The following is a 13065-nucleotide window of genomic DNA, read 5'->3' as shown; positions in this document are numbered from 1 at the left end:
TCCCGTGCAAAAAACAAAAACAAAAAACAAACAGGAAGCTAAACATGACAAAAGTGGGAACAACACGCTAAGCCTTACTGGCGATAATAGCTGCCACAGAGCAATACCTTGCCAACTCCACATGCGCGCACGTCAGCAAAGTGGCAGCCGCTCATGATAGGAAATCCTAATTACAGTGACTTCCAATGCTTATTAAAACATCCTAATAACTGCTAAGAATTACACCATGCCAAGTCAGTGCATGCTGGGAGGCAGGTTGGAGCAATTACACAGCCAGCCAGTTAGGCCTTTAGGCCAGTCAGGATATACAGATACAGTATACAGTCAATGTTAACAGTCAGTGTATACAGATATAGTCAGTGTACAGATATACAGTCAATGTAACAGTCAGTGTATACAGATATACAGTCAATGTTACAGTCAGTGTATACAGATATACAGTCAATGTTACAGTTAGTGTATACAGATATACAGTCAGTGTATACAGATATACAGTCAATGTTACAGTCAGTGTATACAGATATACAGTCAATGTTACAGTCAGTGTATACAGATATGCAGTCAATGTAACAGTCAGTGTATAAAGATTGTAGAGTGTATACACGATTTTACAGTGCGTCAAACAGCACGTCAGTCAAAACACTCAGATGGCCAGTCAGTCAGAAAGTAAGTCAGGGTTAGTTGGTCAGTCATTCATCCAGAAAAGAGCAAGTCATAGTGTGTAACACTCACCCATATCATATACCCATACATGTACAGATGGCAATAGTCTCAGGTTGCTTCCATATTCATAAAGTCCTTCCACTCTCTTTGTCTTCTCCTATTTGACATCTTTGATCCAGACAACGAGAACAGTCCAGATATCTTGGATCCAGACATGATATGAACATGAAAAGCACCTCAGATCGCTCACACTTGATCCTGCGTTAGCCCTCCTAGGATGGAGGTTGCTCACTGCACCAAATGAGCTCAATCTTTAGCAGTAATGAAGTGGGTCCTGTAATGTGTCACAGCTCTGTGTGTGTTTATTTTGCTGTGTCCTCTGGAACATGTTCTTGTTTATGTCCAACAGGGTATGTAGATACAAACAAAAGATCAAACACATCCCTGCTACACTCCACACTCCACTCCACAGCATCCTGGAGTGCACAAAAATGAATCCTGATAGTGACTCAGGAAAACTTAATTACTGCCTCTCCCTCTCCCCATTGGCCGAGAGGTCTGGGATATGCTAATTATGCCTTGACTGATAAAAGGTTCCCTCGGCCTCTGACTCTCATTACTTGACTTCTCACTGCAGTTGAGTCAGGCAGAGAGGAGCATCCTGCACACCAGGCTGTGAATACATGATATGGCCTGGCAGTTCGGTGGCACTATGCCTCTAAAAACTTGGGGATGCAATCACTGTACCTTATCTTTGTTTCTTAATTGATAATTAGTCTGGCATTAATTTGGGGCCAGCATCTATCTCTTATCACAAAGGTACAACTTATCAGCTGCTTAAAAGCTGGCCTAAACTGGGTTGTGAATGTTAATGATTCACCTTGCTTAGTATGGGCGACGTCAGGGAAATAATTTCTCCTGACTCATATTTAATTAACCTCAGCAGATGCGTCGGGAACTTTTTGTGCCTAAAAATAAGTGCAGGCTTGACATTCTCAAAAGCATGAAATCTTTGGTGTAAACGTGTTTTGAAATAAATGTTTTAATGCAAAAAGATGTTATAAAACATAAATACAAAATGAGGGAAAACAATAAAAGCAATCATTGTTATCATAACAAGAAAATGAGATTTGTTTTTTTGATTTTTGGATATAAGCAGTTTTCAAAAATCGTGTCATGTTACACTATAAGACAGAGAGGTTATTTAGTTTGTTCCTTCAGTCACTGGTCTCTGTGCAGTGGAGAACCAGGAGTACCTGAATTCTCCAGAGGCTCTGGATAGTACCTTCAGCTATATAGGAACACTTGTGCAACTCATATACTGCAATAAACCAAGGAGCCTTACATACAGCGTGTTTGGATGAGTTTAACCATGCTATGCAATGTCACGTCGCTAAGCAGCTTATTTCTTATAGCTGTCTTTTTTTTTTATAACAAACCACCAAATTGCTCTTAAATACACAATTCCAGGGTAATACAAAATCGCCTCAGAGGAAAAACTATGACATGAGCTTGTACTTGCGATTCGGAATTTGGGAAAAATATGATCAAAATCATGCAGTGTGCTTCCTCCTTACAGTAGCATGGCAACAACACCCAAACAAGTGGTGGCTCTGGTATACCCACGACACATATGTGTATACATATATATATATATATATATATATATATATATATATATATATATATATATATATATATATATATAATATGTATATACTATATAATATGTATATACTTATATATTTCTATATTTTCATATATACTATAATGTGTGTATATGTATGTGTATATTATACACATGCATATATACACACACTGTATATATATGAAAATATAGAAATATGAAAACAACAGTTCAACAATTTAGAAAAGTTAGATATTATGTGGGTTGTGTATATCAGAGGAATAACAATAATACAAATACAACTTCATGGAAAGTTCACATGTCAACATATAGCTCAGCAAAGCCTCAGCAGCCGTTGAACCAGCATCTCGATAGACAAAGTTGAGAGGATTTGTTGGATCTGAGGATCTTCCACTAATGGTTTTTGGGGGAAATTGGCCTGTTGATCAACCCCTGTTCAGTGATGAGAACCCACATCAACACCAGTGTCCCCAGTAGAATCATTCACTCTGGTGCTCCTTGCTAACACTTGAGCATACACAATGTTGAGTGATAATAGGAAAGTACTAGCATTATTCAAAGTAAGAAAAGTAACGTTTTAGCAATATAAAAAAGTTGGTTTCACGATGTCATCAGTGTGTGTGTCTGTCGTGAGTGCCTGTCTGTCTCTTGTGTGTGTGTGTGTGTGTGCATCACTGATGATGTCACAATGCCTCTGACATCACTGATGATGTCACAACTTATGACATCACTGATGACATCATCACTCTGTATCTTGTGTGTGTGTTTGTGTGTGCCTGTTTGTCTCTTGTGTGTGTGTGTCATCACTGAACTATAGCCTTGTGTGTGTGTGAGTGATTAGTGACATCATCACTGAACTATAGCCTCGTGTGAGTGTATTTATGACATCACTGATGAGGTCATCAGTGGAATTTATGACATTACTGATGATGTCATCATCACGTATCCAGTCTCCCATTGCCCACCTTCACTTCCTATGGAAACAGTGAAAGTAGTTCCTGCAGGTTGAAAACAGTATTTTATGTTACGTATGATTTTTATTTTATATTTTGAGATCATACGAGGGCAGGCCCGGCTCCAGACCCAAGTTACAGAGGGGGCCTGCCTCTAGCTTGGGGGGGCCAAGCTACCCAAGGGGGGTCCGGGGGGATTCTCCCCCGGAAGAAGATTTTGTACATTTTAAAGTAAAATTCGTCAACCTGGTGCATTTGAGAGCAAAATGAAGAGGCTAAATCTGTGAAGAACTACACACATCTCTAATGTGTTGTGACTTCACAAATAATTAGGCCTAAACAATTAATATTAAGTGTATTTACACATTGTGCACAAATTGCATTCATTGTGACAAATTTACAGTAGTTAATATCCAGCCAGAATCATTGCAAATGGATGTTCAAAGTAACAGTTAGCAATAGCATTCAGTTAATCAATGCCTAATGACAGCCAGATTCCATGTTGAACTATAAAACAGAAAAACGGAAAAACGTTTTTAGCAAAAAAAAAAAAAAATTTTTTTTTTTTTTTTTGAATGGGGGGGCCAGTTTGTTGAATGGGGGGGCCCGGCCCGGTCAGGCCCGCCCCTAACGCCGGGCCTGTACGAGGGAGCTACTCTAACTCAGTCTGTGTCTGGAATGAATGATCTCCTGGGGACAGATGCATGATTTAGATGTCTATGTGCTGACTGCCAGGCCAATCTCCCAAAACTCAGTGTATTCCTTTAAGTTATTTTCAGTTAAACCTCGACAATTTGAAGTGTATTGGTTATTTTTCCTCCTTCCTCGCTTATCAACATTAAGAAGTTGAAGATTTCTGTAGTGGTGCTGACAAGTGATAAACGGCATGGAAAAGAAATAACACCTGACAATAATTCAAAATCACACAGATAGAAGCTCGAACCCTCCTCCTGCTGCCCTCTTCTCTCTTCCCTCCATCCCCTCATCCCTCCATCCCCTGCTCTGTTCTTTTTCCAATAGTCAGTGAATTTACTGGTTGAAGATGGGATTCCAAATTAAGCTGGACCATTTTTGGACCCTTGCATTCATTTTCTACCCTTACTACATTATTTCTCCCACCACTCCCATTCTTCTTTCACTTCTCCATTTGTCGAATATCCCTCTTTCCCTCTTCATTCTTTTTCTTTCCTTCCTCGCTTCTCTACTTCCTTCCTTTGTTCCTTTGTTCCTTCTCTTTCCTTGTCTCATTTTACTTCTTTCCTTCCTTATTTCCTCCCTCCCTCCCTCCCTCCCTAGTAAAAATCCAGATTTGCCAAAGAAATAAGCAAATGAGATTATTACATTTGACACCAACTGTATTTCACAATCTTCTGCATTGTTTCAGTCAAATGATAATGCACACAACAAAAATTATTCGTAATATTCACTTTTGTGGGATTTCATCCTTCTGTATCATTCATAAGAGTCTATTTGTCCTAATCCTAAAATTAATTTTTTTTTCACAGTTAATCCCCATTGAAATTAATAGTTAGTGCTGAGCTTTGTAGCGTGGAACAGATACATTTTAAGCTACAATCTAACTGCTGGCTGGTTACACTTAATTAGTGGTGTAGTAAGTGGTTGGGTGGATATATGGTGCAGGCATGCAGTGGAAAGAGCACTCTACAGCTGAATTCATGCTTCAACAGAACTCATGTGCACTTAGCCACACAGAGGCACCTACACCAGGTCACAGAACTACTAAATTACATACCACGGACAGCGCAGAAAAACAAGTGGTTGAGTGAAAGTGAGCTGTATAGGTCAGCTACTAGCAAAAACTGATGCCTAAAAGAAGCATGTTGTGCCTTGTTCCCCCAAACCATGTGGGGGCGTCTGCGAGGCATAAAGAAAGCGTTAATCTGCTTCAGCACATTAAGTGTGGAAATAGTAAAAGATGGAGATGTGACACAATAGTCCTTCATAGTGATTTTCACTAATGACATGATTTATGTTTCATAAAGCAAATCAAAGTTGCAGTTAAAGGATCATTCCAGCATAATTGAAGTCTTTGCTCATGTGAATGAATGTGATTACTTTAAGATTGTTTTCCAGTGTTACGTGATCGGAGCCATTGTTCCTATTTCTTTTTTTCCTTTTATTTTGAAAAGTAAATATTTTGAAAGAAATATGTTTAAATGTTATGGGTTACTACTACCAAGAAGGCAGTAATGTAAAGCCATAAATGCATAAAATGGCGGGTCCTAACATAATGTGGATGTTAGCTATTGGTTAAAAGTTTCATTTTGGAGAGGAAAACTGAAATCAGACACATAGTGACCCAGTATCTGGTGTTTTCTAGTTTCCAGGCAGAGACAGGAAATAAGGTGACCACTCTTGTCTTGGCTCTCACGGTGTTTGGGAACAACGCACAGCCATTAGAGTGAACAAAACAGAAAAACATCTTTCAAAATGTAAAAGTGGAGCCTGATCTTAGCGTTCTGATGCAGCTTTGCAAAACCCTTGTTGGCTTCTCATTCATAGTGATGGCTTATCTTTACCAACTGACTATCTGGAGTTGTTTTCTGCTGTGTTACTGCCACTTTACAACATTAAGTGAATGAAAAACAAAATATTGGCAAAAACCTCTGGAATGGTCCTTTAAACACAGGCTGACTACATGGATTAAGTAGAGTTGCCTATAAATATGTAGCCCAAGGAACTCTTCTTGCATTCAAGATGTAATTTTAAACAACGAGACCCTTAAAAGTTAAGCTTTACAGTTGTGATTTTGTTGTATTCTGTAATGAATATAAATTTGAAAATAAGAATGACTTGTGAACTAGAATGCGGCTTGAAATGTTGGGGTCCAGGAATAGTTTTAAACAATCATTGTCTGATGTGCTGCCCTGCACGTTTTTTTTAAATCAGATCTCTATTGAGTGGAATATTTTGGATAAAGATGAAAATAGTAATAATAATCATATACTCACTAAAAGAGACAGAAATCATAGTTACCTATACAGTAGAAAGATAATGTATCGTACAGTGCTATACTGTGCCAAAAGGGTTATTCAATCATACAAAAGTTTACATAATTCATTCATAAAACAATATGTGATGCATCAGACTAAGAATAAGGACAAAATTGGCCATTTCATTAAAACTGGCATAGTGGCACTCTCCCTGTTTAGCAAATGGAGGCAACAGGCCCCATTTGTCAATTTATGTGTCAAAAAACAACAACATATAAGATGCGGAAATGCATGGACCAAAACATGGTCCATGCCTAACCCAATGAATGAAATGCAAGCTAAATATGAATACTGTATGTGTATAAAAGGCTAGGTATTATCTAATGAATATTAAAACGTTTTTCATTGCATGGTTTTGAGGTTTTCATCTTCAGAAAAAATATTTGCACGTATGTTTTCTGTGCCTGAAATATGAGGACCGATGTAGTGATCATAATGGTCTATACAACAGGTAGTGTTGTACTGAAATACTGTAAAAATAGCTAGGGACTGATTCAGTCAGCATTTGCAGGAAGAAAATATTTTTGTTTTATTTTTTTCCTTTACGATTTTTCTTCTTCTTTAAGATGTTTTTAATGCCACTTCGGCTTCACTTGACAGAAAACGTACCAAAAACGAGCACATTATTTAATATAACTGCTGCCAAAACATTTTTGCACCATCTACCAAAACCACAGTAGACTGTTGATCCAACACAGATGGATATACCATCAAGTTAATGCTGTTTGTACAGTCATGGTTCTGCAGCCAGTACTAATAGAGCACATAACCACATCATTAAGCTAATGTGTTGCCGTTAACACAATTTGGGACCTCAGGAATGTTTCAACTTTGACATCCTTTTCATCTAAATTCAGCCTCAGTGAAGCAGACTCAAAGCTCTACAGTTTGCTTTACTCTGTCAAAAGTGCTCATATATTGAACAGCTCTGTGTCTATGTGCATTGCCACACAGCTCAGATGAACATGATTCATGATTTACAGTGGTAACTAGGACAGAGGTCCACCATCCTGCATTTATTCTTCAGGATATTTCAATCTTTTTCTTTTTTGTTGAAGATTAAGCTTGGCAGCAGTGGATCCACCATGTGAAGATGAAGCTTGGCAGCAGTGGATCCACCATGTGAAGATGAAGCTTGGCAGCAGTGGATCCACCATGTGAAGATGAAGCTTTGCAGCAGTGGATCCACCATGTGAAGATGAAGCTTGGCAGCAGCAGATCCACCATGTGAAGATGAAGCTTGGCAGCAGTGGATCCACCATGTGAAGATGAAGCTTGGCAGCAGTGGATCCACCATGTGAAGATGAAGCTTGGCAGAAGTGGATCCACCATGTGAAGATGAAGCTTGGCAGCAGTGGATCCACCATGTGAAGATGAAGCTTGGCAGCGGGGTATCCACCATGTGAAGATGAAGCTTGGCAGCAGTGGATCCACCATGTTAAGATGAAGCTTGGCAGCAGCAGATCCACCATGTGAAGATGAAGCTTGGCAGCAGTGGATCCACCATGTGAAGATGAAGCTTGGCAGCAGATCCACCATGTGAAGATGAAGCTTGGCAGCAGCAGATCCACCATGTGAAGATGAAGCTTGGCAGAAGTGGATCCACCATGTGAAGATGAAGCTTGGCAGCAGTGGATCCACCATGTAAACATGTGGAACTTCTATGTTAATTTTGGCATTGCAGCTGTATGGCACTTTTAATTGTACTGTCAGAACTATACAGTCCTCATTCCCACCCAACCTGGGTCAAATTAATAAATGGATCCAATTACTGTTTTGGCTAGAACTGATCCTTGTTGGAGACATTTTAGCCAATCAGACTGTGGCAAAAGAAAAAGAAAAAAAATATATATATATACATTATATATACAGTATATATATATATATATATATATATATATATATATATATATATATATATATATATATATATATATATATATATAATTTTATATTCCAGGCAGACTAAAGCAAATGCTCAAAGAATTAAAATGATTTCAGACAAGAAGAGCCATTCATTTTATCCATTTCAATGGTGTACCTCTGGACAGAAGCTAACCAAAACAAAGCAGGTGTGCTTCTTCTACACAGCTGCAGTTGCAGTCATGGGGTTCTTCTGTCTCGGGCTGGGCTGTTGTTGGTGTCTTCCTCCCTCTCCCATATAGCCATACTGCTCTGGACTGGCATCTCCCAGGTGCCTGGAACCAATTGCTCTGATTTATCATAGTGTTGGGCAGGTAAGTGGTTGCATCACTCCTGTGGTCTTACCTAAAGCTTATTCCAAAATGCTTTATATCACAAGGAGACATATGCTGCAATTTATATCTTTAAAATCTGTATACAATTTTTTTAAATAATTGCATTTCCCCCCAATGTTAACTGACCCCAAATCATTGTGATTGTGATCCAGGGTTAGGGTTAGTTAGGAAGGGGCCCACCACCAAGTTAATCGTTCATTAGGACTTGTGCCTGAACTGCACAACATGTGTAACATTTGTATATCTGAACTTGGTGGAGCCCAGTTGCAGAATTTTAAGCTACTACACCAGTTGCATTACTACTCCACAGAATGATCGCTTTGCTTATTTTTCCATGAACAACTTAAGTTGTTATATGTTGTTATATCTAGCAATACTAGTGTATCTAGTCGAGATCTAGTGTCTCTAGTATCTATTGTCCAGAGTTTCGATAGCATTGTTGGTTTCTAAGAGTTTTGCAGTGGAGCGGTCTTTGTTTCTCTGCTATGCCTGATATCTCTTCTAAATGACTCATTTCATTCCCTCAGATTTGATCTGAGCTCTTCATAATCCCCCACTCAAATCGCCCCTACCTGTAACCCCCTCCACCCCCAGCTCCACGGGTCATAGTGTCGTACCGCGGCCCACGGAGCGGAGGGGTCGGGGACGGGGGAACGTCCTGCCGCAGCGGGCCTCTCTGCTGCGGCTGGGGCTGATGGTGAGGGCTAGGAGCAGAAAACAAGGAGCGGTCAAGCATCATCATATATGAGAAGGTTGTGTCAATCAGTGTTTCATAAATACTAGGAGCAGAAAACCTAGGGAGGGCAAGCAGCATAACAATAGGAACATTATGGTGAGCGAAAGGAGTGCCATGACACTAGCATCAGAAAACTAGGACAAGTCAAGCAGTGTCATTACTACTAGCATCAGAAAACTAGGACAAGTCAAGCAGTGTCATTACTACTAGCATCAGAAAACTAGGACAAGTCAAGCAGTGTCATTACTACTAGGAGCAGAAAGTGAGGAGGGGTTAACCAGTGTTACAGTAGCAGTGTCATTACTACTAGGAGCAGAAAGTGAGGACAAGTCAAGCAGTGTCATTACTACTAGGAGCAGAAAGTGAGGACAAGTCAAGCAGTGTCATTACTACTAGGAGCAGAAAGTGAGGAGGGGTTAACCAGTGTTACAGTATAATGGCTGTCTCTCTCCATAATGTGTCAACAGATGATGTGTGAGATTAGCATTGGGAATTCAAGCTAGCAGTTGATAATCAGGTGTCATGTTTTGTCTACACACCAACTGATATTGGGTTTCACTCCAAAATTAAATACCCACCATTTGGCTGGGCAATCTGGCCAATTATAAAGCCCATAATCAGTTAAAGCTATGAGTCATGTTATTACAATATTATTAAAGATTCAAACCAGATTAAAATGATGGGTTTTTGAAAAACGGAATGCATTTCAGGAAGCAGAATTTTCCTAAATGAGAAATGCAGCATTTTGGAATGAGGCATTACTTTTCAGATCAGGCTCAAGCCTGATCCCATGTTAGAAGATGACTTCGGTGTAAAGCACTAAGAACTGTGGGTCACGTTCCATGATACCTGCTTCAATTACCTTGGGTGGGGGTAATACCCAGGGTCGACGCCCCTAAGGTCTCCGGCCCGTGGGTATGGCTGTGTGGGAGAGTAGCTGGCGTAAGAGGGCCCAGCCTGGGAGCTGGGGTTGGGGTAGGATGGGGACTGGGGGTATGTCTGTGAGGACTGGGGGGGTCCGGGGTAATGACCTGACCAGGGCTGCATGGGGTACTCAGCTGGCTCCAATGGACCACGCCTGGAGAGGAGAGAGCAGCACAATAATGAGACAGGTCAATAGACCATGCCTTAAATAGGTGAGAATACACAACTGATGCAGTGTGACAAGTGAGTTCCCTATATGTGAAAAGAAAATACCAAAAGAAGGACAGGCAAGAAAAACAAGTATTTGTTGATACTTGATAAAAATGAAAATACTAGTAGTAGTTTTGCAGCTACACAACTAATAAATCATTGGAAGCCAGTCCATTCATTTAATTTAGAACTGCAGGTCAGTGAAAAGCACACCATTTACTTTCAAAACTGGTTTAAAAACTTTGTAGCTGCAATAAAGTAGTACAGAGATGAGATCAGAGCCTGAGGCTGTCACATCACCCACAATCAAATACAAAGTAGCAATGTGAACAACACCCTTCCGTTTATGTTCGCTGAGCGTATCCAATGACTGAAGAAGATGAGGGAAAGTGAGCTTAAAATAAGTTAAAAAAGGATGACACAATATCAAACACAACTCTATTTGTTATTGCACAAGTCATTATTAATAACATGTTTCTTGTAATGTTGATGATACGGGAATTTAAGCCAATTTTATTGCCACACTTATTGTCAGCTGCAAGGGTAATATGTGTCAACTAAATGACAGCTAAAATATTTGCAAAAACTATAAGTTTTGGATTGAACAAGAGAGAGACAGAGAGGAGCACAAGCAGCCAACTGCTGATCCCAGCCAAAGATCACATCGCAACACAATATAAGTGACAGTTTTAAGTAGGGCTCAGTTAATGCACACACACACACACACACACACACACACACACACACACACACACACACACACACACACACACACACACACACACACACACACACACACACACACACACACACACACACACACACACACACACACACACACACAGCTGTGGTAATACAGTCCAGTCCTGTTAAAAGATATCGATGTCTTGCCCCCAGTGGAAAGCAAGTACACAAACATGTGTCATCCACATAGCTGACATTATGAGGCTTTACATGTCTTTTTCTCTTTCTCTCTCTATTTGTCTCCCTTTCTTACTCCACCTGCCTCAACCTGTCTGCCACACTTGCCTTCTCTCTATTCCATCTCTCCAATTTAACTTTTTCAGATTTCGCTACTGTCTCAATTATCCTCTCCATTTTAGTGCGTGTGCATATTCATGTGTGTGTGTGTGTGTGTGTGCGTGTGTGTTCACAACAGTCCAAACCAAAAAATCGTGCTCTATTTGCATTGAATCTAGATTGACTCAAATGTTGGCCTTGACACACTCATAAATTATGTGTGCATCTAAGTGTGCACTTGTGTGCATGTGCGGTCAGGGCAGAGTCATGTTACCCTTGCTGAGTGTCAAAAACACACTTATCATCGATATGTGGAGCTGAGTGGGTGGGACTCCACAGCTGCCAACCAATCACGGGGCGAACAGGGGCGCTGTTGCCTGGAGAGAAGCTGATGTGCACGCAACCACGGAGACAGGTGGACGGACTCACATATGTCTGGGTATGGTTATGTAAATAGATGGTTGCACATACACACACGCACGCGCACACACACACAGCCAGGCAGAAACACATGCACACATTGCTGGTGGTCTCCGTGCAGACGCCTGTGTGTGTCAATTTGGGTGGTCAGCAGTGGAAAGTGTCTAACTAACTACATGCCCATCATGTTTGAGATATCTGCCCCTGCCCCTCCCAGCTCCATATCCGCTGTGTGCATGGTGTGTGTGTGCATGCGTGTGTGTGTGCTGTGCATGCATGTGTGTGTACTGCCTTTCTTCAACCTACAACTCTTAGTGGAGCAGATTAAATGCATTTTAAATGTAAAATAAATGTTTATTTATTATTGTATTATTATTTTTCATATTAGTTAGGAGTATTTGTGCCAATTTTGGTGCTTCTTTCCAGATGAGATTTTTTTTTAATGTAATCTGCTCCACTATCTGGGGAAAAACTCTGGAAATGACCCCGGGTCTCTGCGGTGGTAGGCGAGTGCTTTTATCTCTATGGGGCGTAAGCACTCGCCTACAGTACCACCGCAGAGACCCGGGTTCAATCCCAGATCTCTACCTCCATCTCTACAGCCCCTCTCCATTTCCCCCCTCATATCAGGATCTGGAGCTACAGTAGACGAGGTGTAGCGTCTTATTCTCCTGACTCATCATTTTGCAGTGGTCTCTTCATTTGTTTTCCACAGCTCTACGAGTCCGCCTGTCTTTGGTTCTGTACTTATTGTAAGTCCAGTAACTTAGGGTAAGAGCATCAGCTACATATCGCAAATGTCCGTCTTCCAAAGTCTGTTTGTCTGTCTCTGTGTCAGGCCTGAATGCCTGTCCATGAGCCTGCCTGCCTCTGTGCTCTGTTTTGGTCATACTGTAGGTTTTATTAGTGATCTGTAAGACTCGTCTGCTCTCCTATCGCTCTGTCAATCTTGTCACTCAGCGTTTGGCTCCTGGCCTTGATACTGTCACCAGAGCAGAGATAAGAGCAGCGGAGAAGTGACGGGCGAGTGAAGAAGGCGAGAGAGTGAGAGTGAGAGAGACAGAGAGACAGAGAGAGAGGGAGGAGAGGGAAGGAATTGCAATTCCTCAAATGGCCACTTGAGACTGGCTGCAAGAGCGAGTCAATCTCCATTCACTCCCATGTTAAAATGCCCGTCTTTACAGCGTAAATAAACATACTTACAGCCTGGTAAAAAAGG

At 40.8% G+C, this 13065-nt stretch overlaps 1 protein-coding gene across 1 annotated transcript in view; it reads right to left on the bottom strand.

The window, feature by feature from the left end:
- Positions 1-8361: 8361 nt before the first annotated feature.
- Positions 8362-13065, bottom strand: part of LOC310777830 (partitioning defective 3 homolog B-like) — a gene marked incomplete at both ends in the record, with an annotated part of 422164 nt that continues 417460 nt past the window's right edge. The window contains 3 exons of the mRNA XM_083638182.1: positions 8362-8476; positions 9109-9240; positions 10135-10350. Of these exons, the coding sequence (XP_083494308.1) occupies positions 8362-8476; positions 9109-9240; positions 10135-10350 (463 nt within the window). The remainder of the gene's footprint in view (positions 8477-9108; positions 9241-10134; positions 10351-13065) is intronic.

Source organism: Poromitra crassiceps, assembly GCF_964638095.1.
Source record: "Poromitra crassiceps genome assembly, chromosome: 6".
In the NCBI taxonomy this organism is placed as follows: domain Eukaryota; kingdom Metazoa; phylum Chordata; class Actinopteri; order Beryciformes; family Melamphaidae; genus Poromitra; species Poromitra crassiceps.
The sequence above is the reverse complement of the archived record's forward strand: the minus strand, read 5'-3'. Positions and strand labels throughout refer to the sequence as shown.